The sequence below is a fragment of the Eschrichtius robustus genome, chromosome 6, assembly GCF_028021215.1.
Source record: "Eschrichtius robustus isolate mEscRob2 chromosome 6, mEscRob2.pri, whole genome shotgun sequence".
NCBI lineage: Eukaryota > Metazoa > Chordata > Mammalia > Artiodactyla > Eschrichtiidae > Eschrichtius > Eschrichtius robustus.
Window position 1 is genome coordinate 49,928,606 of NC_090829.1, and position 27,819 is coordinate 49,956,424.

Genomic DNA, 27,819 nt, shown 5'->3' on the forward strand with positions numbered 1-27,819 from the left:
ACATTTGGGGACTGGCCTTTTTTTTTTTTTTTTTTAATACTATATACCAGCATCATAACCTTACTATTTTTTTTAAATTAATTAATTAATTAATTAATGGCTGTATTGGGTCTTCGTTTCTGTGCGAGGGCTTTCTCTAGTTGCGGCAAGTGGGGGCTACTCTTCATCGCGGTGCGCGGGCCTCTCACTATCGCGGCCTCTCTTGTTGCGGAGCACAGGCTCCAGATGCGCAGGCTCAGTAGTTGTGGCTCACGGGCCTAGTTGCTCCGCGGCATGTGGGATCTTCCCAGACCAGGGCTCGAACCCGTGTCCCCTGCATTGGCAGGCAGATTCTCAACCACTGCGCCACCAGGGAAGCCTGGGGACTGGCCTTTTTATTCTGTATAATTCACTTCCAGTCCATCCAAGTAGTGCATGTATCAATAGTTCATTCCTTTCTGGTTGCTTAGTATTGCATAGTTTGTTTCACCATTCACCCTTTGAAGTGTGTTGCTCTGTTTCCAGTTTTTGGCTAGTATGAATAAAGCTGCTGTGAACATTTGTTCATAGGTTTTTGCATGAGCACAGGTGTTCATGGAATTCATGGGAATGCCCAAAGAAGTGAAGAATCATTACCTAAAACATCTCCGTTTATACCACTCAAGATCTCCTCACCCTGATGACTTTTCCTTTTTTTTTCTTTTTTTTTGGCCACACTGTATGGCTTGTGGGATCTTAGTTTCCTGACCAGGGATTGGACCCAGGCCAACAGCAGTGAAGGCAGCGAGTCGTAACCACTGGACTGCCAGGGAATTCCCATGAGGACTTTTTCTTTTAGAGTGGTATTGATTTCAAATTCTACGTGTCTTTCAAGCAACGATTGCAATATGAATTATTAGCGTAGCAAGAAGAAAGCAAAACCTAACTTGGCTGGAGCATATCAGAATAGAAATGTGTGAACAGACCCTTCTGCCATGCAGTGAATTTCATGCTCTAGTAAGAGAAAAATAAAAAATTCCAAAAATCACTTAGAGCAGCACAGAAACTTTAATGAGTTAAGTAGGTTTTATGTGGCAAATTCCATGTCAAGGAAATGCTCAGAGGTAATATGTTAATTTGTTTATTTTAGCAACAAAGTATTTTACTTTATTTTAACAAGGTATTTTTTGATACTGGGTTTTGAATTTTCGACCACTTTTAATGAAGATTTGTATGTCAGTGGCCATTATTAGTGTTCATGGTTTATATCTGAGATAAAAGCCAAGAGAACATAAAATAATAAACCACTGAAAGGAATACTTTCTGATAAAAATGTGAGTGGACCACATTAAGATACATATAATGGTAAAGATAACATGAAAATGTTCCACAGTTAGTGCCTTTCACATTAGAATTTCACACACACACGCACATACTCATAAACACACACCCTTATATTTAAAATATTTAGGAAAAGAGAGGCAGAAAATTCCAGGGCAAGACAAAAGGAGATGCAGTACCAGAATCTAAGCACTTTTGTCAGGGCTTCTAAACAGTAAGTGAACTAACTATATGCTGCAGACCGGCTGCAGAAAGCTAGAAGTTCCTGGCGGTGAGGGGTAAGGAACTGAAAAGCACCAGTATGGGGTCAGAAGGGCCAAGACAACTGATGGTTGCAAGGCAAGTTTATTCAAGGAGCATGAATGTATATATAGGTTTAGTACGGAACGAATATTAGACAATAAATCAGTAAACCTTGTATTTCCACATAATTCTGTCGCCACTATCTATGCGCCACTATCTATGCGTCAGCATGCCTTATGGGCCATTCTTTGGAGATACAGACTTCCTCCTCAGGGCAGCACGTCCTTCTTCTGGGGAACAACCAGGGGCTCTTAGATCCAGAGCAGGCACCTGGAACGAAACTGGCCGCAAGCCATTTTCCTTTTTTACGCTCAATACCGCAGCGTCAGGAGTGCATACCAAGAAAGAGACAAGCAGTTCTCCGGAAAGCAGAAAGCTGAATAAGCTTACAGCTTGGGGGCCACCACAACTATATATCAAAACAAATGAAAATCCATTGAAAAATGTCATTCTTGTTTTATAAAATAGAGAATAAAGACATGCTCACATTAGATTATTATAGACAATATATATTTACAAAGCTCTTGTACTGTAAATCCCACCAAACAGCCCAGAAGCTGGTACTCCTTAATTTCACCGGGATTCACTCTTGTTCTTTTCTTCCCCCTTAGGATGGTGTGTAGCTTAGTTGAGCCTTGGGAAGTCAGCTTACTGAAACCCACCATGGTCAAAGTGAATGCTGCTTCTGTGATCTTGGTCAAAGCTTTCTAGTTCTTCCTCCTGTGAGGCTGGGAGGACCCACCTCTTCATTCCTATCTCGGTGATCTCAGGAAGTTTGGTCACAGCACATAACAAGTGTCTAAACCATTGTCCACACTCCCAAAAAGCTGATGGCTGAAGGCTAATATCCAGCTCGGTTAACTCTTTGAGGAGCCACAGGTTTTGACAGAAGATGGTCCATTCTGCATCACAGATGCTGTCATTATAGCTCAGGTCCAGCTTCCGCAGCCTGGCCAGGTGACCTGTCTGGATTACTGATGCTGAAAAACAAAATCACTCTAAATGCTAAAAGCCAAGGATACTTTCTAGTGTGAACATTTCCCACTTCCAATAACACAACACAGAAGCTCCAGGATTCGTAATGACAAGAGTGATACTTAGTAATGAAATGTTATTAGCTAGCAGTTTTATTCAGGGCATCTGAAATTACTCTAGTAACAAATTTCCTCTCTGCATTTCATGTACAGCTTGAAAATGGATTTTTCTTTCTCTTTCCAAATCCCATACCAAAGAGTGTCTTTTTTGTCAAGTTCCTGCTCTCTGCTCCACTGGAGTCCCAACTCTTACTGCAGACTTTCTCTAATTAAAGGTGAAGAGTCATGGCTCACTGGCTTTAACTCAGGACCATTTCTGAATAGTTTTCTTGCTGTTTAATGCTGTTTAATTATTCATTGCTTATTCATTCTTCATTCAACAGTTATTTAATTGAGCACTTTCCATGGGCAAAATATGCTTGGATAATTTCTAATTCATGGGTCAATTAGAGACTTTAATACATGGATCAAGTTTTCCTTTGAATAGCACATATCACAGTACTACCCAAAATGGCTCTCAATAAATAACAGTTAATGATGGAGCTAAGAAAAGGAGCTAGGAGAGACAGCCAAAGCAGACAGGACATGCTTCCCTTTTCAGCCAAAAACAGGAATGGATTACAGAGATGAGATGTGTAGAATCTCAGAGTTGGAAGGGACCTTGGAAGGCTCCTCATTCAACCTGATCGATGACCAGAGAGAAATCCCTCTCACAGCTTCTCTACTGGGGACCAGCCCAACTCTGCCAGAAGTCCCTCTTCAGGTTGCCCCAACAGAGGGAAGCAACTCTCAGTGGGAGGAAACCATGCCTCTAGGCCCTATCTGACTTTCCCCACTGCCCACCTCAGCCTGCTGGTTCCTGCTGGGAACCTTCCTCGTGCCAACCATGCAGTGTTGGACAACAGTCAGGTCCCCTCAAATGTCCCCCCTGTAGGCCTAAACACGCCCTGGTCCTTCAATCATTCCTTAGACATCTTGGCTTCCACACCAAGTGGGATGCTCCCTCCCCATCATTTTCATCATCCCAGTCAGGACACTCAACAGCTGCATTTGGTCCCTAGGTGTTCATGTTGATCGTGTCCCTTCCTATCTTTCTGTCTCGGAACATTACTCACCATGTTCTCAGGACCTAGCTAAGTGTTAAAGATAATGTGCATGCTTTTTCCCTTTAGAAAGTTTTCTGTTACAGACATTTTCAAACATATAAAAAGTAGATGGAATAGGAGTGAGAACTCCCATCTTCCCACCAGTCAGCTTCAACGCTATTTTCATTACACTGATCTTGGCTCATCCAGTCCCCTTCCCCTACTTTTTGTTTGTTTGTTTTTTAGTATTTTAAAGCAAATCTCAGACATTGTTTTACCTTTCCTATACTATTTGAATTTTCCAATGATGTGAGTACTCTATTTATTATATTTTAGCATTTTATGTGCGTTATATTTTTTTAAATCTGGGTAATAGTATCATAGGTCATGAAAATACTATTTTTGTAGCTTACTATATGAAAAAACCAATGCTGTTATTTACAAAAGAATAAAACACAAACTACTCATGATTAACAAATTCTTAAAGTTTCTATTAGAAATAATCAAAACAGTTAAGTGGCAATGCTTAAAGCCACACACAGCAATACTTGTTATTGACTAAAAATTGAAAGAAGGAAAAAATACCCTTGACAAAATGTAAAAGTATAAATTTGACCTGAGGAAGAAAACCTGGTAGTAAAAATTAAGAAACAATATATAATGGCTGGAGCTATGATTAATAAAATATGATGCAGACCAAAAAAATTAAAAATTGAAGAAGCAAATTTTAATAACTTTAAATGAAATAATTTAAATATGTTTAATGGTGTCCAGTTCAGGAAAACAAAACAAACCAAAGGCTTACTCTTTGAGGAGATTGATAATATTGATAAACCTCTTGTGGTAATCAGAATTCTAAGGTGACCCCAAGATTTCAACCCTAATTCCTAGGACTGTGTATACGATGGGTTCCCATGATTGGGTTATATTACATGGCACACCTGAGTTTAAGAAACGCAGACCCAAGCGGGGTTAACCTACTTACAGGAGCCCTTTAAAGGCAGAGAATTTTCTCCAGCCGGTGGTTGAAGAGGCAAGAGATCACAGAAGAAGTAGTCAGAGTGATTAGCAAACATTAACAGGATTATAAGAAAACAACTTTATTTCCATAAATTCGACCTAAGTAAAATGGGCCAATTCCTTGGAAGACACAAAGTACCAAAACTCAAGAAGAAAGAGATAACCTGAATGGTGCTATATCTATTTTTAAAACTGAATTTGTCGTTTAAAACTTCTCACAAAGAAAACTCCAAGTTTAGACAAGTTCAGTGGTCAATTCTATGAAGTTTCAAGTTAATGAGAAAATAATACCAATTCTACAAAATCTTTCCAGTAAATAGAAGAAGCAGGAACACTTGCCAACTCATTTTCTGAGGTCATTATTACCCTGATACCAAAGCCAGACAAAGATATTACAAAAAAACTATTAGGCAATTATCTCTCATGAACATAGCCACAAACATCCTCAACAAAATATCTTCAATTCATTATAAGAAATCTAGCCAGATTAGGATTCCTTTACCTGATACAGGGCACATCTACAAAACACAAACAAAAACCTATAGCTAACATTATACTTAATGGGAAAGACTGAGTGCTTTCCCCCCAATATTGAGAACAAGGCAGGGATGTCTGCTCTCACTTCATTCAACATCTACTGGAAATCCTAGCCAGTTAAATAACCAAGAAAAAGAAATAAAAGGTATAGAGACTGGACAGGATGAAATAAAGCTGACTCTAATTATAGATGACATGATTGCCTATGTAGAAAATCCTACGGCATCTACCAAAAATCTCATAGAACTAATAGATGAGTTTAGCAAGGTCTCAGTATAAAATGTCAATATATGAAAATCAATTGTATTTCTACATACTAGCAATGACCAATTGGGAATCAAAATTTAGAAACCAGTACTGTTTATAATAGCACCAAAAAATTAAATACTTAGATATAAATTTAACAAAATATATGCAGGATCTGCATGGTAGAAACTACAAAACACCAATGAAATAAATCAAAGAGGACCTAAATAAAAAGAGAGATATACTGTGTTCATGGATGGGAGTGCTCAATATAGTTAAGATGTCATTTCCTGAATTTTCCTGAATTCCTGAATTTACCTGTAGATTCAATGCAATCCCAATCAAAATTCCAGCGGGATTTTTTGTAGATATTGACTAGCTGATGCTAAAATTTATATGGAAATGTCAAGGAACTAGAATAACCAAAATGATTTTGAAAAAGAAGAACAAAGTCAGAATGCCCATGCTACCTGATTTCAAGGCTTACTATAAAGCTTTAGTAATCAAGACAGTATGGTATCAGTAAAAGAATAGATGCATAGACCAATGGAACAGAACAGACCAAAAATAGACCCTCACAAACTGGCCAGTTGATTTCTGACAAAAATGCAAAGGCAATTCAATGAGACTTTTCAACTAATGGTGCTTGAATAATTGAGCTGTCATATGCAAAAAGATTTTCAGCCCATATCTCACGCCTTGTACAAAAATACTCAAAATGGATAATAAGTCAAAATGTAAAATGTAAATGTAAACCTTTTAGAAGAAAACCTAGGAAAAATCCTTGAGAACTTGGGTTTTGCAAAAAGTTCTAAGATGCAACACAGAAAGCTCTATCCATCAAATTAGCAAATAGATAAGTAGATCTTTATCAAAACTGAAAGTCTTGGGACTTCCCTGGTGGTCCAGCGGTTAAGACTCCACACTCCCAATGCAGTGGGCCAGGTTTGATCCCTGGTCAGGGAACTAGATCCAGCATGCCACACTAAAAGCTCCCTCACGCTGCAATGAAGATCCCGCATGCCGCAACTAAAACCCGGCACAGCCAAATAAATAAATATTAAAAAAAAAAAAAAAAACTGAAAGTCGTGCTACGCAAAAGATACTGTTAAGGGGATGAGAAGACAAGTTACAGACTGAGAGAAAATATTTGCAAGTTATAGATCTGATAAAAGACTTGTATCCAGAAAATCTAAAGAACTCTCATTAAGAAAACAAACTATCCAGTTTTTTAAATTAGGCAAAAGATTAGAACAGACACTTCACCAAGGTATATATACAGTTTACAGATAAACACAGATAAACACATAAACAAACACATAAAAATATGCTCACCATCATTAGTCATTAGGGAAATGCAAAAGGAAATCACAATGATTTGTCCACATCTTCTAATTACAGTGTTTGGCCATAACACTTGTTTTGAAAACACATATCTGTTCCAACTAGATTGAAATATCAGAGAACAGTGTGAGCATAACACAAATTTCTTGTTTGCTTATGCATAATTTATCCACAGGAAACAGTAGGTGAACACAGAAAACTGCACCCAGCTGAGCCAAGGTGGGTATAGGCGTGAACAAAATCCACACATGCACACACCTCTCAAGGACAAGGAGCCTCACCCATCCACATCCAGTGTTCCAACTTTCTATTCTACATCAGGTAATCCTCCTTCTTTGACCACCATATCTATGTCTATCTCCTTTTTTTCCTTCTTCTTCTTTTTTTTTAATGTTCGGCCGCACCTTGTGGCTTGTGGGATCTTAGTTCCCCAACCAGGGGTCGAACCCTCGCCCCCGGGAGTGAAAGCATGGAGTCCTAACCACTGAACTGCCAGGGAAATTCCTCCATCTCCTTTTATGAAACACTCTCCACTGTCTTTTTGGTTTTAGAATTGCCCTTATCTGTTTCAACCAGCTCTCTCCTAAGCAGATGTCAGGGAGCAGGAAAGCTGCACAGAGGGCTTAGCTCCAGGCCTCGCTGCCTTCTCCGCCTCCCTTCCTCTGGACTGGCAGGGCAGGCACGCTGGGCTCTGAGTGCCAGGACTGCTTTGAATGGAACCAGTAGGTAAAACCCAGAAGAGCCACGTCCTCTGTCACCAGGGAACAGCTGCTCAGCCTCAGCACCTGAAGGGACGTTGAAAGCTTTAGCGTTTCCAGGAGCAGCTTTAGGTTGCTGCCAACACACTTATTCCAAGAAAGGTTGACTATTTCCAGAGCAGGGAGGTGAATGGAGGCTTCAGCTGAAATTGACAGTGATAAGAATAGCAATAATTTAGGTTTCCTTAGAGGTCATAAGCCTTGAATCTAAGGAACCTAGGCTAGGGCAACATATTACTATCAGTGAGGTTAAGACAGTTGTAGAGACCGTTTCTCCTGCCTGAAATTCATGGCCTCAATTTATGTTGTCTATTTTTATTTGGGAGAAATGTTGGAAACTTCAGAAAAGTAACAGTTGATTAAATGGGGACTTCCCTGGTGGCGCAGTGGTTAAGAATCTGTCTGCCAATGCAGGGGACATGGGTTCGAGCCCTGGTCCAGGAAGATCCTATATGCCGCAGAGCAACTAAGCCCGTGCGCCACAACTACTGAGCCTGCGCTCTAGAGCCCGGGAGCCATAACCACTGAGCCCCCGTGCCACAACTACTGAAGCCTGTGCACCTAGAGCCCGTGCTCCGCAACGACAAGCCACCGCGATGAGAAGCCCGCGCACCGCAACAAAGAGTAGCCCCAGCTCACCACAACTAGAGAAAGCCCGCGCACAGCAACGAAGACCCAACGCAGCCAAAAATAAATAAATAAAAAATTTAAAAACTTGATTAAATGGAATTCACTATTGACTGAGATTTCTTTCCTTCACTTCACATTTAAGAGGGAGAAAGAGAAGAACAGTTTTCACAGCTAGTCACAATTTCCAGAGTGTGTCCTGGTTTTACATGTCCTGGTCGCTGTTGAAATTCAGAGACAAGGCCAAACCTCCCTAGAACTCTGAAACACCAAAATGTATTTGTGTTTACTTAACTGCAGTTAACAGAGACAAAGAAGGGAAATAGTGTATATTGGAAAGATTTTTAAAGGAAATTCAAAGATTTTCTGCTTAGTTCTCGGTTTCCCCTAACATTAAAATTAACCAGAGCAACTTATCCACGAGGTATAGCCATTAATTACATTTTAAACTATTCTGCCTTCTTTCTAAAAAATAATATATGTTTGAGGGGTAGATATATATTCTTTTTATAATATCTAACAAGAGCACCCTCCCACTCCTATGGTACAGAGACCTAGCAATAAGAAATTGAACTTTCTTTTCTCAAAATGATATAGAGAAATACGTATTTACTTGATTTACTTCTTTTTTTTATTGTTGATTTACTTCTTAATTCAAATTGAATTAAACAGGTCTCCCTTGACTTATGGTGGGGTTACATCCCGATAAGTTGAAAATATCTAAAGAAGTAAAAAATGAATTTAATACACCTAACCTTCTGATCATCATAACTTTGCCTAGCAGACACGTGGCCAATGAGATGAGCAGTGCTGGGGGAGGGCTGGGAGCAGTACATGGCAAGGACCAAGACCCTGTGTGTCGAACAGAACTTGGGCTGAAAAGGAGAGCAAGAGTACCCTAAATAGAGAGTTCTTAGAATTTGGGATAAATTATATGTACTTATTTTTATTGACAGATATTAATAAATAACTACTTGTTATTTTTTATTAATAGAATGCATTCATTTCATTAATAATAGCCCTGTCGGGTCCATAGGACAATTCATTTTTAAGGGAGTGTCAACAGACATAACCCTTGAGGGAAGGTCAGAGAGAAGGGCTCTGTTTTCACTGTTACCCCGGAAGCACCAGAATCCAACCACACTAGTCTTGTGCATGTGTACAAAACAGAGTTAACCTAGCAGGCCTGAGACCACTATCCTTACAAAGTCCTGCTGGCAAGGTCGGCCCTTGGCTGACGTCTGGGAACTTGGAATTTGGAAGTGTTGTCACCATTCCCTAACTTATAAGGGTGGTTCGCTGTGCCTACAGTGTTTGTGTACAAATAAGATGATTTATGCTGAACACTAGCTTTCCTTCTGTGAGCCTGGAATTTTGGTATGTGCTTCGTAGAGGGTGCCTGCATGACCAAGCCCCACTAAAACCCCTGGACTTGCAGGTTCAGGCGAGCCACCCTGGGAAACATTTCAGACCATGTCGTCACAACGTGCTGCAGGAACGGAGTGCGTCCTTGTGACTCTGCCGGGAAAGGAATCTTGGAAGCTTGGGCCTGGTTTCCTCTGGACTCGGCCCCATGCATGTTTCCCTTGGCTGATTTTGCTTTGTCTCCCTCTGTTGTAATAAATCTCAGCAGTGAGATCTGTGAGTCCCTCCAGGGAATCACTGAAGCTGGAGGTGGTTGAGGAGCCCTGGCACCATGTGCTCAAAGCTCTGGATGCCTGGGTGGTATATTTGGGAAAACTGGGCAAAGTCCCTTTGCCTCACAATGTCTCCCTCTACTCGCAGACAGTGCCCTTGCCCCGGCATAGGCAGAAATGTCAGGTTTAGTAAATCCCTGATGTAGGCCAGGCTGTATCCATGGTCTTCAGGCACGCCACGATTCCTGAGAGAGACGACAAACCCTGCTGGGACTAGGTGCTAGCAGCCAGCTGGGCTCACACGCTAGTAACTGCCTCCCTTTCCAGCAATTCCAAATTATACTGTACAAGTTACCACGAATGTGAGCCTTCAGAGCTGGTTATACAGCCGTCCCTCCGTATCCACAGGGGCATTGTTTCCAGGACACCCTGCAGACACCAAAATCCATGGAAGCTCAGGCCCCTTATATAAAATGGCACAGTATTTGCGTATAACCTGTGCACATCTTCCCATATTTTTTTTTTAAAATTTTATTTATTTATTTATTTATGGCTGTGTTGGGTCTTCGTTTCTGGGCGAGCGCTTTCTCCAGTTGCGGCGAGCGGGGGCCACTCTTCATCGCGGTGCGCGGGCCTCTCACTATCGCGGCCTCTCTTGTTGCGGAGCACAGGCTCCAGACGCGCAGGCTCAGTAATTGTGGCTCACGGGCTTAGTTGCTCTGCGGCATGTGGGATCTTCCCAGACCAGGGCTCGAACCCGTGTCCCCTGCGTTGGCAGGCAGAGTCTCAACCACGGCGCCACCAGGGAAGCCCCCCTCCCATATATTTTAAATCAACTCTAGATTACTTATAATACCTATTACAATGTAAATGCTATCCGTGTAAATTGTTGCCTGAATGAGACAAATTCAAGTTTTGCTTTTTGGAACTTCCCGGAAATTTTTTTCCAAATATTTTCGATTTGCTGTCAGTTGAATCCACGGATTTGGAACCCATGGTTACAAAGGGCCAACTGTGTACACTTTAAATTTTAAATGTTAAATTTACAACGCCAGAAATCATTCATGTGGCTTTGAAAGTCACTTTTAAAAGAGCATATTTCCTGAAGGAAAGACAAATTAATACTTTTTGCCTACAGCTGAGCCTTGGAATGAAATTCATTTGTAGGCAAAGAGAGGCCTCCCCTCTCAGATGTTATGGTACCAGTGCCTGCAGGGATTTGGGGAATGCTCTTACCCAGGGCAGTAAAAGTCTCACTTTCCAAAGCACAGTTGTTGATTAACAATGACTTCAATGCTGGTAAAAATCGGAGCCTGCTGAGTAGGTTTTCAGAAGAGCTGCCCATCTTTCTGTTGGCAGATAAATCCAAATCTCGAAAACTCAAGAGAAAAGGGATAACCTGGGCTATTAAAACATCAACAGTGACATGTTTGAGGCAGCATCTCACAAAGGGTCTTCTGGGTGTTTGGGTCCCACAGTCTTCGTGATCAGCAAGCAGAGCTCTTCCCTCTCTGACCCCTGCCCTGCCTTACACACAATTACACACAACATACACACCAGTCATTCTTCCCAGTATGCAGCTTGGGCTCTTCTCCAAGCCCCTCTCAAGGCTAGAAGTTAAGAGCAAAGACTTTGGAGACAGAACTGGTGGTTCTAATCCTGGATTTGCTACTAAAGAAATGTGTGGTTTCGGACAAGTTACTTAACTTCTCTGAACCTCAGTTTTCTCCAGAAGAATAACAATACTACTTCACAGAGTCAATGGGAAGATAAAACGACTTGGTATATGTAAAGTGCCTGGTACAGTGCCTGGTCACACTAACTGCTCAATTAATGTTTGATACGATCATTCTTTTCTCAGACTATAAGTCAGAAGTACTAGAAAGGCAATGAAATCAAGAAATCAGAACAGATATCTGTGGCTAACAGCACCGGAATGGGGTCTTGAAGGCCCTTGCTGTGCCAGGAGTTACCCCTGCTTCGCTATCTTTCTGCTGCTTTTCCTGCTTCCAGACCTTTGCCCTAGTTCTTTCCAATGTGGGAAATGCAGTATCCTGGGATCTCTGTGGGGCTGGCTCACCTCCTCAGAGTCTTCCAGGGCCACCAAAGCCACAGTAACCCTTTGGTCACTATTACATCTCCCTATTTTCTTTTCCTCCCAGCACCCCCCATTACGTGATTTGTTTGTGTATGTGTTTGTCTTCTGCCCTCCCTCCCCAAAGGTGAGCTTTGTGTGTAGGGGCTGCTTCGTGCCCAGAGTGTGCCTCAGAGCCTGGAAATCAGAGGCACAAATGTTAGTGGAAGGAGGGAAGGACAGGAGAAAGGAAGGCGAAGGGAAGGAAAAAAGGGCAGGTACTTGCTGTGGTGTCTCCCTCTTCTAACGCCCCCAGCACCTTGTATTTCACCAAGTATTTGGTTTATTCCTGCCCCCACCAGACTGAAGCTCCTGCCTGTGAATTCCCTCAGCCTACAGCACAGTGCCTCAAACAATTAGATGATCAGTCAAACATTGTTGGCTAAATGACCTGTAATTCCATTTCTTTGGAGCTATCGGGAATGATCAGATAAAAGAATGTTCAATTCTTTAACATCATAAGGTATAAACAGGATGTATTTTCGATTCCATCTTTTCAAAATTAAGCAGGAGGACAATGCAATTCACTACAGTTATTAAATAACCATTACCTTTCTGGGGCCATTTACCCGTGTTGGTGGCTGCAGATCTAGGTAAGAGAGGTTAATCCCTCTGTTGTACTAGCATTAACAATTCAGATCCTCTAGCACTTTAATCTTCCTCTGAGCAATAAGATGAGACAGGGCGCTCGTGTTATTCAGTTGTAGCAGGGGAAATTCATTATTTGGAATCTGGTGCATTGGTAATTCAGGAGTGTCTCCACAGGTACGACATTCATAAGAAAAGGGGATGGTGACACCTCACGGTCTCCACCTGGAGCTCAGAAAGGGATTGTTTACTACTTTAAAATCTTCATGAAAGCCTTGAATTCTTCTCATTTTCCCCAATTGAGGGATAAGAGTCTAAGAAATAACTTAGCAGGGCTAAAACTCAATATTAGACCTAAAGACCTATTTTACTGTTTTTCTCCCCCAATTGTACTAAAAACAACAACAAAAGATTCTTTTTCCCGTTCTTTATTGATTGATTCATTCAATCAATCACATTCTCAACAAGCATTTACTGGCTGCCAACTATGTGCCAGACCCTGTGCATAAGCAACAGAGCGATAGTGAAAAAAAAACCCCATCCCTGCTCAGGAGGAGCCGGTAGTACGGAGGGAGAGCAGAGCATGGCTGGTCTGCGTGAGCGTCTGCACACATGCTGTGGCAGGAGTAGTCAACGGGGGGAAGGAACAGAGAATGCAGTCAGAGTGACAGAGGAGCAGGAAAACCATCTGGACTCCTGCAATAATCTAGGCATGAGGTGACAGTGGGCTGGACCGGGGTAGTAGAGCTCTCGACGGTAAGCCATGGTCAGAGTCTGGATGCATTCTGAAGGTTTATTGTGGCTGCAGGCGGAATAAAACCTTTAATCTCAAGAGTATGCTTGCTGTTTGTTAGGGGAAACTGCACGTATACATTACAGGTTACAGGACTATGTCTGTGGTAGGAAAGTAAGCGTAGTGACCTAAAGTTGTAATGTACACCCGTTATGCACCGTCCCACTGACTTTCTGTAACTTCATTTGTATCTAAGTGCCTCGGCTTCATTGATTAGCGAGAAAGACTCAACACCCTTCGTTTTGGCTTTCCTTCTACATCCCTATTTGTAATACACTTTGTGACAGCAACAGATTCATTTCTAAACAGCCACATAAATTCAAAATTTTCTCCCTCAAGCGCCACATCTACCCTTTACGGATGTGTATAGGAGGAGTTTAGATTCACTAACAATTACTGGGCACTTAATATTTGCCAAATACTATATTGGGGCATTCACAAAACTTTTATGATGTGATCCTTCCGGTAACTTCATAAACAGCACATCTCAAATTTGCCAGGTTTGCAAACACATGCCAAGGCTCCAAGAGTCCTCCCTCGGCTCTGCGGTACCTACTCAGCGACACCATGTCGTCGGCCGTCAGCGAGCACTGGTGAAGATTCAGCCCCCCCAGGTGCTTGAGCGTGGCCAGCCCCGGGGAGTCTTCAAACCCTCCACTCCTCTCCTTGTTGCAGGACAGGTCTAGTGTCCTCTGCTCACACAAGTATCTAAAAGCAGCATCTACAAAGAAGGTCAGAACCCCATTCTGACATATTACAAGGCAGTCGGCAGGAGTGGAGCAGGAGAGGGGGCAGGTGTGGAGAGGGGAGACTGAGACAATATGTACACTATGTTGACAAAAGCCCAGAAAGTGGGATAACTGTCCACTTTGTACCATCTACCCCTTCGGACCTGACAGTGGCTTCGAATACACACTCCCTGTGATCTGCATTGACCGTCAATGGTTTTGATCAAAATCTTTCAACTAATGAATCTTCCCCTACTATCCTTGAGCGCTGGTGCTGTCATAGCATTCTAGACTTATTCAAACTGCCAGGGAGAAGGATTTTTACAGGCTCTAGAAGTTGAAGGGATAAAAACACATTTCATTTCCTATTCCTTAATGTGGATACTCTATAGCAGAGTAAGTTTTAACTACAGATGTCACTGAAGCTGTTCTTTTTATCAGTACCAATTCCTTCCTACTACTAAGCATAAAATAATGCTGGCATTTTCAAAAGTAAGAGAAAAATGGACAGCTTTAGTAGCACACTTATTTTGCACAGTGTCTCTCTCCGACCTAAAATATCCTGGCCTTTTCAGAGTCAGCCGTTTTAAAAGATTATTTTTGTAATCATGAAAGTATATGCTCACTGTAAAAGACTTAGAAAATCAATAAAACATGAAGAAGATTTAAATCACCCATAATCTTATTCCCCAACGTAACCACTGTTTATATTTTGTTGTATTTCCTAACAGCTTAAAAATTCCGTATAATATAAAGTTATATAGAAACTTTAGCCATTGCTAACTCACCCAGTAGTTTGACACTCTTTTGTGATAATCCACATGAATGTAACTTCAAGACTTTCAGATTTAAGGTACTTTTTAATCCCTGAGCAATACTGTTGAGACTGCCATCGATGTTTCTGTTAATAGAAAGATCAAGTACTTCAAGGTTTTGCAGCCTAAGGAGCAACTGACCTGGAAGGAAGGAAATCCAAAGGACAACTCAGTAAAGATGCAGGGTGTGAAAGTTGGGGCAGGCAGGAGGGAGGTACATCTTCACGTGACCTAGGATATAGTGAGCCAGTCTTTCAATTCAGGGTGAGAGAAAACACAGCCAACGTTGATTTCCAAGCTATCCAATCATGGGTGCCTTCACATTTTTTCCTGGGAAGGACTCTTCCAAATTCCACTTATCGCCAGACGCCCCATCTTCTGACTTGAGGGCAGAGTCCACAAGCTCAAGCATTTGTATCTTGCTTCCTTCTCGGAATGTCTGGAGGATCAGAGGCAAGTTTCCTCCAATTTACTGTTCCAGGACACAACTCAAGTTCAGGCAGCGCTTTAAGTGCTTCTCCTGTTACAAAATGGCCCAAAGATCAGGTTGATCGCTAATCTGCAAGCCAGGGAATTCATTTCAAAATCAATACAGCCATTGTTTACGGAGTATTGAAGCCGGGCCAGCTACTGGTTAGATGCCAGGGAACAGGGAGGAGAAAAGGACCCAGTTCTTGCCCACTCCCAGCAGGGTGAGCTTCTATATGTACAGGCACAGCAAGTCTAGTCCCTCCAGAGTTCTGAAGCCATGCTCGTAAGCAAACATGGTGTAAAAAAAAAAAAAAAAAAATCCACCTGTTACTAGGGGTGGTTTTACCGAATTGTTTTTATGGTAGTAAATATTTCTACCAGTCCGTCTACTTTCTCTCAACCACCTTCTCCGGGGATCAGCATTGCTGAGAAGCTTGGCCAGAGGCAGAAGTGTAAAAGACTTAGAAAATAAATAAAACATGAAGAAGATTTAAATCACCCATAATACTATTCCCCAGCATAACCACTGTTTATACTTTGGCCAGAGGAAGATTGGCCAGAGGTAGAAGCAAAGCAGGGCACTGGCCACCACAGAGGAAAAGCTCACTTTGACATCAAGAATATCACATATAACTGATCCAACCACTGCAGGGAGGAACCAGTAAGAGAGCATCAGGCACCAGCAGCTCATAACAGTGATGCAACCTTGGGGTGGAGGAGGAGGCAGTGACGGGGGGGTGACACTTGACATTTCTGATACCATTTCACACAGGAAACATCTGAGGGCTACAGAGCGGAAGCTGGGAGAGAACAGGGGAATTGTGGGGAGATCAGCCCTTAGGAATAATTTTCACTGCTTTGGGGGCAGAACAGAATGGTGAGCCGCACACATGACAAATGTACTTTCTCAGTGTCTGGAGTCAATTTTAGCACCAGTTAAGAGTGTTGGAAGGTCCACTGTGTCCAGAAGCCTCTCTTCCACCGTCCACTACTGGGCTGGAACTTCTGCCACTGGTTATTTATTCCATGGTTTAAGGTTTTTGGAGTCCAGGAGCCCCAGGTTAAAATGCAAATTCTCCAGGAGTTATAATATCATAAGCCAGGGATAAACAGGTGTCATTTTGTATGCCATTGCCAGTCAAAGGGGCGTGGATATGTATCGCCCTGAGGCATCCCCCAGGATCAGGGAGAAAGAGTACATGATTGTCTGCAGTGCATATGGCACTGGAGGGCCTAGGCATTTGCAGTCCTGCACTAAGCAATTGTAACAGGTGTAATAATGTTGAAATGCCTCCTGATTTATGTTTTCTTATCAGTAAACCATTTATTCTCCTTATACTCCATCTGCCATTAAGGCTAAGCAGAGTATGGATGATAAGAAAGCCCCTCCTGGTGGAGAGGATGCAGAAGTCCTTCCAGAGAGGATAAAATCTCGGTGAGAGGGGAAAGGACACAAAACATTAGTGACAAGGGTGCAGACTCTCTCCTGGACCAGATGAGTTTAGAGTGGGTCCCAGGGCAGAAATTCCACTTCCTGGTTTCTTAAGGATGGTGGATCATGAAAAAGATTAGATTAGTCATAGAAAATAATCTATACTTCTTTTCATGCCTGAGTAACAGTATGTTAAACTTGAGAACCTGGTACACGATAACCAGCTGCTAACCAGTGGGGCTAAACTGATCATGAAAAACCACAGAAAGGTAATTTTGGATGAAGGAATAGGGAAAGAAAGAATTATCGATTATTGAGCGCCTGCTATGTGTCAAGCACGTAGTAGGTGCTTTACAGAAATTATTTAATGCTCACAATAATTTTTTTTGAGGTGGATATCACCCCTTTTCAGAGATAATAAAACTGAGGCTCAGAAAGTTTAAGTATTTTGTCCATGGTCACAAAGAGAATTAGAAGTGGGACTAGGATTTGAAAGGATCAGGCCAGCTCTGAGATGTATAACGTTTTCCCTTAGCTATAGGAAGGGTGAACCAGGAAACATCAGCTGGCCCCCATTTTCTAGGGAAGGATTAGAGAGAAGACATTGGCATAAATTTTGTTGCTTTTACAGAAATCTTTGCAGAGATATAAATGATCAAAATACATGATCGAAATAAGAAACTTCAGACAAAAAGAAGACAGAAAAAGTATTAATTACATCTAAAACCAGCAAGCATTCTAAACAACCCAGCATTCATAACCCAGTAAAGCAGCTGGGTTAGTAGCATGACAAATTTTATCTTATGTTCTATGTTATCCAATGTTTGATATACTATAAACTAACTTAATTGAGGTTCTAGTCCTATTTAAATCATTGCTTTTAATTGAAAAAACTTGTTTTGATCATTTTTTTAAAAATGGGAATGGGAAAATAGAAGAGAGAAGTACTATTTTGGAATTGGAAAGGGACTTAATTATTATTTATCCCAACTCCTCTAATTTACAGATGAGGTAACAGACCCAAAGTGAGCACATTTTACAGTTACTATCTCCACTTAAACTCCATGAGAACAGAGGCTTGGTCAGCCTGTTCCCTTCTCTATCCCAGGGCTTAGCACGATGCTAGGTGCAGGTTACACAGCTCCTTAGAAGGTATACAAGTGCTCAAGACAGCACCACATCACGTACAGGCAGCGCTCTCATCCTCGTCCATGGGCACTTGAGGGGGTGGTGACCCAGATAATTCGCCCCTGAGGGTTAGGGTTGCAAAGATCCTTCCAGGGAAGCCATCTCTTAAGGGAAGCATTCATCATACCCAGTGCTCGAATATCATCAGCAGTAAGTCTGCAGCTACCCAGCCTCAGGATTTTTAACTTGCTGACAAGATGCATTTGCTGCATGAGTAAATGGAGGGTTCTGCCTATGAAATCATTCCAGGAAATATCCAGTTTTTCCAAGTCTGGGAGAGAAGGCAGCAAAGCAACTAGAAGTGAACACAAGAAAAAACAGATTTGCGTGTGTAATTTGTGATTTGTAGTAAATAGGGTCCACTGCCTGTTGCTCTGTAAGAGGATAGAAGGAGGGTGGACTTGCTGACTTTCCACAAAGCAGGGATCTCTCTCAGCCGCACAACTGGAGACACTGTGACATTTACTTTACCTATTTCTTGGGACGTTTTCTATTTCCGCCAAATAACTGCACTCTGAAAATGCAGTGGTGTTTCCATAGGATTTCATTAAGTACTCCTTTATTGTAGTGGAAATTGTAATTCCACTGCTAGGACTGTTAATACCACTGTCACTGTAATGTGTATACTGGTCCTTTTATTTTGCAAAACCCCCTGACACCCGTCACCCTGTCGTCCTATTGGACCCTCAGGCTGAAGGTCTGGGGAATACTCCATTGGCAGGACCGCTGAGACTGAGGGTGCCCGTTACCTTTTCTTTCTTATCTTGATCACCTGGGAGTCACCACCTTACAAAGTTCCTGTTATACCTACATGGGCCAACATGTGCAGGTTTAGACTGGCACAAACCCTGACCAGAACCTTCTCTGAGTCTCCTCCATTGCTCATGCAAATTGAAGTTACTCTCTGTGAACAAGATTCTCAAAGGTCATATTTATCTCCTGCAGCAACAAGACTTAAGAATGGAAATGCCAAAGTCAAGGGGCGAAAGTGTCTTTGCTTGCTTGCTTTTAAACATCTATCTTGAATGTTAAAATAGTGGCAGCAGTCAGACGCTGCATGGTGAGCTTCTAGAGTTACAGGCATAGCAATTCCTGACCTTCCACAATTCCGAAGAAATTCTAAAAACATGCTTAGGGGGCAAAAAATATGTTTTCTTTTTACTAGCATTCAAAGCACTTTAGCAACTTCATCTTGTTTACCATGATCCTAACTTTATAACGTATGAAAGCCTATTGAACACATTAAGAAGGAAAAAAACAGGATTCCTGGGGCCCACCCTCAAAGATTTCAATTCGGTCGGTTTGGGTTGGACTCAAGTGCCTGCATTTCCACAAGTTCTGCAAGAGATTCTGACATGTACATGGGCATTTGAGAATCACAGGCACGGTTAGAACTCCCTCGTAAGAGATCTGTCTCGAATATAATGGCATGGATTTTAATTAAAATACTTGAGGATATGGGGAGGGGGAGGGGTGAGATGTGACAGGGTGAGAGAGTGGCATGGACATATATACACTACCAAATGTAAAATAGATAGCTAGTGGGAAGCAGCCGCATAGCACAGGGAGATCAACTCGGTGCTTTGTGACCACCTAGAGGGGTGGGATGGGGAGGGTGGGAGGGAGGGAGATGCAAGAGGGAAGAGATATGGGAACATATGTATATGTATAACTGATTCACTTTGTTATAAAGCAGAAACTAACACACCATTGTAAAGCAATTATACTCCAATAAAGATGTTTTAAAAAAAAAGATACTCAAGGACCCCTCACTCAAAATGCAGTTCTTTTGATACCTCTGTTGGTAGACACACCTAATTTGATTAAAGACTTGATTTAAGGTATCTGAAAAAAGAGGGTTTTTTAAAAAGGTGGTGACAGTGGTGTTGGGGAGATGGTTCTTCGCAACCAAACTCCTGCTAGAGTGTCACAAACAGTAGTTGCACTTTCGTGTAAAAAGGTGTGAGCAATAATTGCTGGCAGTGATAGTTTTCACTCCACAGATAACAACAAGATGCCCCTTTAAATTCCCAGCAGGGCTCGGTTTTATGGATGAGTTTATATCCTGTGCAGGAACAGATGTGTTTCAGGGAGCTAGAGGTAATCAGTAGAGAGGTAAAATTGCTCAGGAAAAACAAACAAACCTCCCTCTTAAACTCGGCTCAAATCTTTGAAGCTTGAGGAAGAAGCAATTAACTTGTTTAAAAAAAAAAAATAGCGTTGCATCTGCGCTTCCTGAGTTGTCTGGGCCACCCTGCAGACCTCGGATTACCAAGTGAGGACCCAGCACTTTCCCTGCTCATCCCAGCCCAAAGGCCCTCTGTGCCTCTGGGCAAGGTCAACTCCATACAGACCTGGCTCCCTCACGTCCGCTGTTGTTAGTCTACAGTTGTTCAAATCTAGACACTTGTCGACAGGGTTTTTGCCCAGCTTCTGCAGGAACGGCTCATTTTCCTCCATCCTGGATCTTAATTCCATTTCTGAAGTGATAGTCTTAGCTGTATTATAAAAATAAAGAAGAATTTGCTGTGAATGACAGAGTGTATTAAAGATGCTCTTGCACTGTTGGTGGGAATGTAAATTGATACAGCCACTATGGAGAACAGTATGGAGGTTCCTTAAAAAACTACAAATAGAGCTACCATACGACCCAGCAATCCCACTACTGGGCATATACCCTGAGAAAACCATAGGTCAAAAAGAGTCATGTACCAAAATGTTCATTGCAGCTCTATTTACAATAGCCAGGACATGGAAGCAACCTAAATGTCCATCGACAGATGAATGGATAAAGAAGATGTGGCACATATATACAATGGAATATTACTCAGCCATAAAAAGAAATGAAATGGAGGTATTTGTAATGAGGTGGATGGAGTTAGAGTCTGTCATACAGAGTGAAGTAAGTCAGAAAGAGAAAAACAAATACAGTATGCTAACACATATATACGGAATCTAAGGAAAAAAAAAAAAAAAGGCCATGAAGAACCTAGTGGCAAGACGGGAATAAAGACACAGACCTACTAGAGAATGGACTTGAGGATATGGGAAGGGGGTGGGGTGAGATGTGACAGGGTAAGAGAGTGTCATGGACATATATACACTACCAAATGTAAAATAGATAACTAGTGGGAAGCGGCCGCATAGCACAGGGAGATCAGCTCGGTGCTTTGTGACCGCCTGGAGGGGTGGGATGGGGAGGGTGGGGGGGAGGGAGATGCAAGAGGGAAGAGAGATGGGAACATATTGTATATGTATGACTGATTCACTTTGTTATAAAGCAGAAGCTAACACACCATTGTAAGGCAATTATACTTCAATAAAGATGTTTAAAAAATTAAAAAAAAAAAAAAAAAGATGCATAATGATCGCCATAAGACAAGTGAGAAGACGGACAACAACGCTGAACTGGTCCCTTGTGAAACCTCACCTCAGAAGGGGACAAAACCTGACCTCTGTTCCTGCGGTCGGTGCTCAACACTGGCCGCTCCAGTGACCCGTTTCCTACCAAGGAGCCTGAGGAACTGAGTGGCTTTTCTTTCGTGGCCTGACCTGGGCTTCTTGCATATAGATGGAGCTTTGCTTCTGGACAAAGAAGTAAACTTGTTAGCACAGCGTTTAAGACAGCGCTGCTGGAAGGATGCACAAACATCTTTGGTGAATGCAATGCTGGGGGTATGCCCGGGTCCTGGCCTCCTAACCAGACAGGTGAGGAAGGGGAAGCACTGCAGTCACCACTGATGAGCTTCAGATGACTAAAGGGAGCGAGTGAAGCACTCGCCGCTCATTTCCTAGACCCTTCAATTGACACATCCGGAGAGAGTAGCCCCTGGGTGAGCTTTTGTATTTCCTCAACTCCTGCCAGAGAATACACTCAGAAAGCCTCACGTGTCCTCGTCATTAGGGACTTTTTATGTGGCACCCTTACCAAGTTCCACTGTAATAATACCACACTACATGGTATCACTACAATTTTTAAAAGTTAAATAAATAAAAATAAAAAGCTATAATTTTATTGAGTGCCTACTATGTACCAGGGCTTTACCTACTGCATGTGTCAACATTTAAGACACATGTGAAACACATCGTACTTTTGTAAGGAAAAATGAATAGGCATGTACTGACAGTGACTTTAAAGAGGTTTTGTAAGTGAAAATGTACAGTTTAAAACACATGCAAAGAGTATACTGGAATCCAATAGGAAAGCATAAGTTCTGAATGTGCAGTAATACTCTACTACCCCTGACAAAACGTATACAACCACATAGCAAAAAAGAAATATATTAGTACCAGTGGAAATGAAAAGATAGTGGCATTACAGTAGTAGTAAATTTAGACTAAAATATTAGCAGGATAATAATAAAAACTCCCCCCCTCCTCCACAGTGTGTCTGGTGGCTTGCTATTTTTGTTTTGTTTTGTTTTGTTGCTTTGTTTTGTTTTGTTTTGTTTTCTTGGTGGCTTGCTATTTTTAAGAAAACCACCTACAGGCTGTACATCTTTGCGGGGACGGTTGGTGTTGCCACATTCTACCAGTAGGGGGCAGCATCATCCACCTACCGTTTACCTCTTCATTTTGGCCTTCAATTTTTAGTATGGTACATTGGATACAAGGTATTCTGTTTTGGGTAGGGTTGCCAGATTTAGGAAAAATAAAAATAGCACGTCCGATTAAACTTAAACTTCAGGTAGACAAGGAATCATTGTTTAGTAAAAGTATGTCCCAAATATTGTGTGTATTTTTTCTGGCAACCCTAACTTTGGGTGAGGAGAGTTGTGGATGGAGGATGTGAGTACAGGGCATTTTGTGTAAACTTAATGCAAAGAGTCACAATTACACTATTTCATAGCTTTGGAAACTGAGACTCAGAGAGACTGTTAAGTAGTAAGCAGCAGAGTCAGAATTTGAACCCAGAGCAATCGGCTCCAAAGCCCATTATGTGCAGGTGCTTTTTAAAGTTTTTGTTCTTAAAAACATTTTCTCGGGCTTCCCTGGTGGCGCAGTGGTTGAGAATCTGCCTGCCAATGCAGGGGACACGGGTTCGAGCCCTGGTCTGGGAAGATCCCACATGCCGCGGAGCAACTGGGCCCGCCCGTGAGCCACAATTATTGAGCCTGCGCGTCTGGAGCCTGTGCCCCGCAACAAGAGAGGCCGCGACGGTGAGAGGCCCGCGCACCGCGATGAAGAGTGGCCCCCGCTTGCCGCAACTAGAGGAAGCCCTCGCACAGAAACGAAGACCCAACACAGCCAAAAATAAATTTAAAAAAAATTTTTTTTTCTCTGCATTGTATCTTATTGCTCTGTCTTTTGGTTTTTAGCTTTTTATCTCCATAGGCTCAACCTACAATCGTGCTCAAGTTCCAGCCTCACCAAACCTTCTTTTTCTTTGTTTTCTCCTCAAGCCACTGTTGTGTCAATCATTTCCTTTACTGTCAAATGTTTGGAAAGAATGGTTTGTACTTGCTGACCCCATTTCTTCACCACAGTTACCAGTTAACCCTCTACATTCTGGTTGCCACACTCACCTAGCCAAATAAACTGTTTCTCAGAGGTCACCGCCAATGGCCTATATATGGTCAGGCCATTCAAGATGGCTGTTCTCTTGCTCTCTGTCCATCTCCTGTTCCACCAGGCCCTGCTTCACTCACATGACTATCCAATCCTCTTAATTATAGGGCTTAATCAGTAACTGCCTGCGTGCTTGCCCCCTGCCCCTGCTGCTGGTTTCCGTGGTAACTGAGGAGCCCACCTGACATCAGTTCCCCTATAAATGGTAGCCTCCTTCTCCACTAAGTAGTGAAGGCTGTTGCCATGTCCTGTCTGCTGCCGGCCATCCACGGAAGGAGTGTTGCTCCAGGACCTTTGCGTAAGATGCCCCTTAACCAATGAACTTTGATGTCTCTGTTGTCTCCAGGCTTTTTCTTTGGTCTCAAGGATGAGCAGCTACAAGATTTGCAGGCTGGTGGGGTGCAGTCCACCCACCAACCAGTTGACAGATTCAGGAATCTCTTCTCAGACCACATCCTACTTGGGAGCTCTGTAATATTTATATGATTGGCAAGTCCAAGGCAGCACAACTGGAAAACCTGGTTCAACTCATGGGTCCATCAGGTAAGCAAGTCACTTAACTTCTCTGAGCCTTGGTTTACTCATCTATAAAATGGAAATTATAATTCCTGCCCGGTTCATTTCTCAGGAGCATAGTGACTTAAAGTTACTGAGGCCTCCCAGGAAGATGGGACTCTGCAATGCCTTTTACATCAGAGGTACTTTGTAAACATTTGTTGAATGAACAAATAACTGAACGAACGAATGAATATTAGTTTTACAGTTCCTCAATTACCAAAATAAATCAAGATGACAAATCTTTATCAAACCACCTAAGTATAAATATGAGTACCAATTTATGAGGCCCCCGGGCATCTCCTTACAGACCATATATTTCTTTTTTTTTAAATCTATAAAACCCTTCCTTCAAAAAATGTCTTATGTCACACCTCAATATATAAAACAGATGAGTCAAAGCTGATGCAGGTTGGCTGGCACGCCGTGGAGGGTGCAAAGTGACCACACATAAGCAGCTCCATGGAGTGATTCGGGGCCTTTTCTGGCTGCTTTACTGTTGAACCGAGCTCTTGCTTCTTCAGGTGATTCTGTGAGCCAAACAGTATCTTCTCATTAGGTTCTTTTCCAAGTTAAACCTGTAGGGGTTTGTTTCCGTTGTTTACAACCAAGAATCCCGATGCTTTCATGAAACATTTTTACATGTTTGTGACATGGGTGATGCTGTACAGGGAACCGAGGTAACAAGTTCCTGTTGCCAAGGAGCTACCTGTCTGATGGAGCAGACAGACAAGAAAGCCACAGAGGGTCCAAAGTCCAGTGGGTGGGTCTTGGGAAGCTTCCAGGTGAACGTGGTAGATAAATTGCACCTTAAAGGGTGAGTGAAAGTCAGCCAGGTGGGTGGACATGAGGGAGGGATAAATGGGGGAGGGGTGCAGAGGGAGGATGCCACAGGGGAAGGCCTTTCTAGGCACAGGGACCCACTTCGGGGGAATGTGGCCAGTTCAGGAAACAGTCAGTCAGAATGTCAGGAGTAGAGGATGAACATAAGATTGGGGGGAAGGCAGAGGTTGTGAAGAGATATGCAACTGATCACAAACACCTTGAAGACCATGCTGGAGAGTATAGACTTTCTCTTCAAGGCAAGAAAGACTCAGTGAAGGATTTTAAACCGGTGAGAGACACCACAGTATCTGTGGTTTGGAAAGAGCACCCGGTAGCGGTGTGGAGGACAGGCTGGCCATAGAGCAAGACCAGGAGTAGAGAAACCAGGGAGAAAGCTGCGGCAGTGGTGCAGGCAAGAGACGATGAAAGCCAGGACAGCAGCGGAGAGGAGGAATGAGGTCCCAGAGCTGTTTGGAGGACAGAATTCACGTGACTCCAGGGGCCACTGGATTTGGGGAGAAAGGGAAATGGAGAAGCCAACCATGTTCCCTGCTGGGATAACCAGCTGACTGGCCTTGCACGGTTAATTGAATCATGGTCGTGGGTATCCATTAACCATGTTCCTGAAGCTCCAAATCATACTTTAGAACAAATATCAACAACTTTCTGATTGCCTTCTTTTAAAGGTAGACGTCTTAATTTTCTACTTCCAAAAATGCGTTCAATCTGCTTACAGGTAAAATGATATTTTTGGCATTTGGTGCAAATAATCTGACAGACATGAGGGTAAGTATAAACGAAACAAGATTGGCCATGGACTGGTAATTGTTAGAGGGAGGTGGTCATGGGGACTCGTACTGTTCTCTCTTCTTTTGTATATGTTTGCATAAAATGTTTAAAGTGTTTTAAAAATACATTTAATCTAGTAATATAGTGACGGCATTGTATATGACACATAACTTGAGAGAGAGATTTGGCAATATTTTCATAACCCTTGTACTTGTAATCTCTGTTCTGGGAATTTATGCTGATTAGCTGAAACAGAGTAAAGCAGAAAATAGGGGAGAGGGAAAGCCAAAGATATTCACTAAAGGGCAGAAAAGGAACTTAAGTAATTATGGCATAGGCATGTAATGGAACATTTTGCCACTGTCAAAATTAGGCATATGAACATCATGTAACAATATGAGAACTGAGCAGTATAATAATATGTCTCAGTAGGATCACAGCTCCGTGTAAGATCAAGCGGGCTTTATAAGCTCTTATAACTGTACAAAGTACGTCCGTTTGGCCCCAGCTACCTCTCTGACTGGTCTCCTACTACTCTCATCCTCTCTCCATCTCTCATCCTGCTTCAGCATGCCTAACCTCCTGGCTTGCTCTCAAGCACTCCAGGCTCACTCCCATCTTGGGCCTTTGCATTTACACATCCCTTTGCCTGGAAAACAACTCCCACAAATACCTGTGTAGCTGGCTTCATTCATTCTACGTGGCTGACTTTCAGATCTCAGCTCAAATGCCACCAAATCAGAGACTCCTTCCTTCCAACCACATCTAAAATAGCACCCCCAGCCCATCATTCTCTGTATCCTCAGCCTGCTTTGTCTACGTATGACTTATCACACAGAAATTACATCTGCTTTTGGTTCTTTATGTACATAAATGTTCCCTTTTTCATGGCTGTACTTCTAATAACAGTGACTGGCACATAGCAGATACTCAGTGTTTGACTGGTTGGTTGACCATAAATGCATGTATATGAATAAAAGGCTGAAAAGAATCTTGAAGAAATGACCCTTTGTGCTAGAATGAAAGGAAATAGGGTATTTTTCTCTAAACCTTTCTGCAACATATTACTTTTGATAATTTAAAAGGAAAGTGAGGGGAATTCCCTGGCGGTCCAGTGGTTAGGACTCCATGCTGCCGCTGCTGGGGGCCCGGGTTCGGTCCCTGGTTAGGGTCCCGCAAGCCGAGTGGCATGGCCAAAACGAAAAAGGAAAATGAGCAATATATTTAAAGCATGTAACAAAATAAATGCTTAGAACAGACTCATTAGGTTTTGGTGTCTCGTTGCTGGGTCGAAAATCAGTTGTTTTAAGGTCATGGCTCTCTTTTCTGTTTTCAGCTTTGGGCGACCTGAATTTTGACCCCCTGATGCATTTGTTGACAAATGAAGTCTGGGGTTTAGTTTCTCCATCTGAGGAACTCTTGTTCCCTGTTTGACTCATGGACAAGTTGAAGGGTGTCTTTCTCAATAAGCCATCTTCCTGTGGTTTTCTGTTTTCTAGGATTTCAGAAGAAAACAAGAGTCTGTCAAGCCTGTGTGAAATCCTAACTTCCTTACACCTGTCTTTATTTCCCCCTTACTTTCTGTTTTTATTGCTGGTAGTGTTTAACATAAAAATAAGAATGATGCAACCCAGGATCCTGGAACTAACAGATGGTAGCAGATACAAATCCAAAGCAAATTTGAGTTTTAAACTTTGCCCTATTTTATTGTGAGAGATACAATTCATTAAATACCATTTTGGCAAGTGCATTAAATGTGTCAATACTTTTTAAATTTCAACAGTCAATTAAAGTTACCTTCCGGGAGAGAGAGCGTCAGAGCATTCGGCATGCCTCTAAGCTGTCTGGCCCTTTGCAAAACTGTCGCCCAGAGGAGTTTGCTTCCAGGGACCCCAGTTGCATCTCTTGGCTTACCGTTTCTTTCTCTCTTGGCGTTCTCACCTTCTCTACTGCAGCCCTTGACCCACAGCCCATAGAAACACAGTAAAGAATTGAACACATTGGCAGTAAAGAATTAATTCACTCCATAAACAGAACTCACTG

General features: G+C 42.3%; 1 protein-coding gene across 1 annotated transcript; it reads right to left on the minus strand.

Moving 5' to 3' along the window:
* Positions 1-2,090: 2,090 nt before the first annotated feature.
* Positions 2,091-27,215, minus strand: LRRC31 (leucine rich repeat containing 31). The gene is given in 12 exon segments (XM_068547407.1): positions 2,091-2,582; positions 7,602-7,769; positions 11,127-11,294; positions 13,962-14,126; positions 14,922-15,095; positions 15,315-15,416; positions 15,419-15,436; positions 15,439-15,468; positions 18,167-18,334; positions 20,394-20,537; positions 21,537-21,543; positions 27,033-27,215. Coding segments are annotated over 12 exon segments (1,659 nt in total). The 3' UTR covers positions 2,091-2,250.
* Between the last annotated feature and the right edge of the window lie 604 nt (positions 27,216-27,819).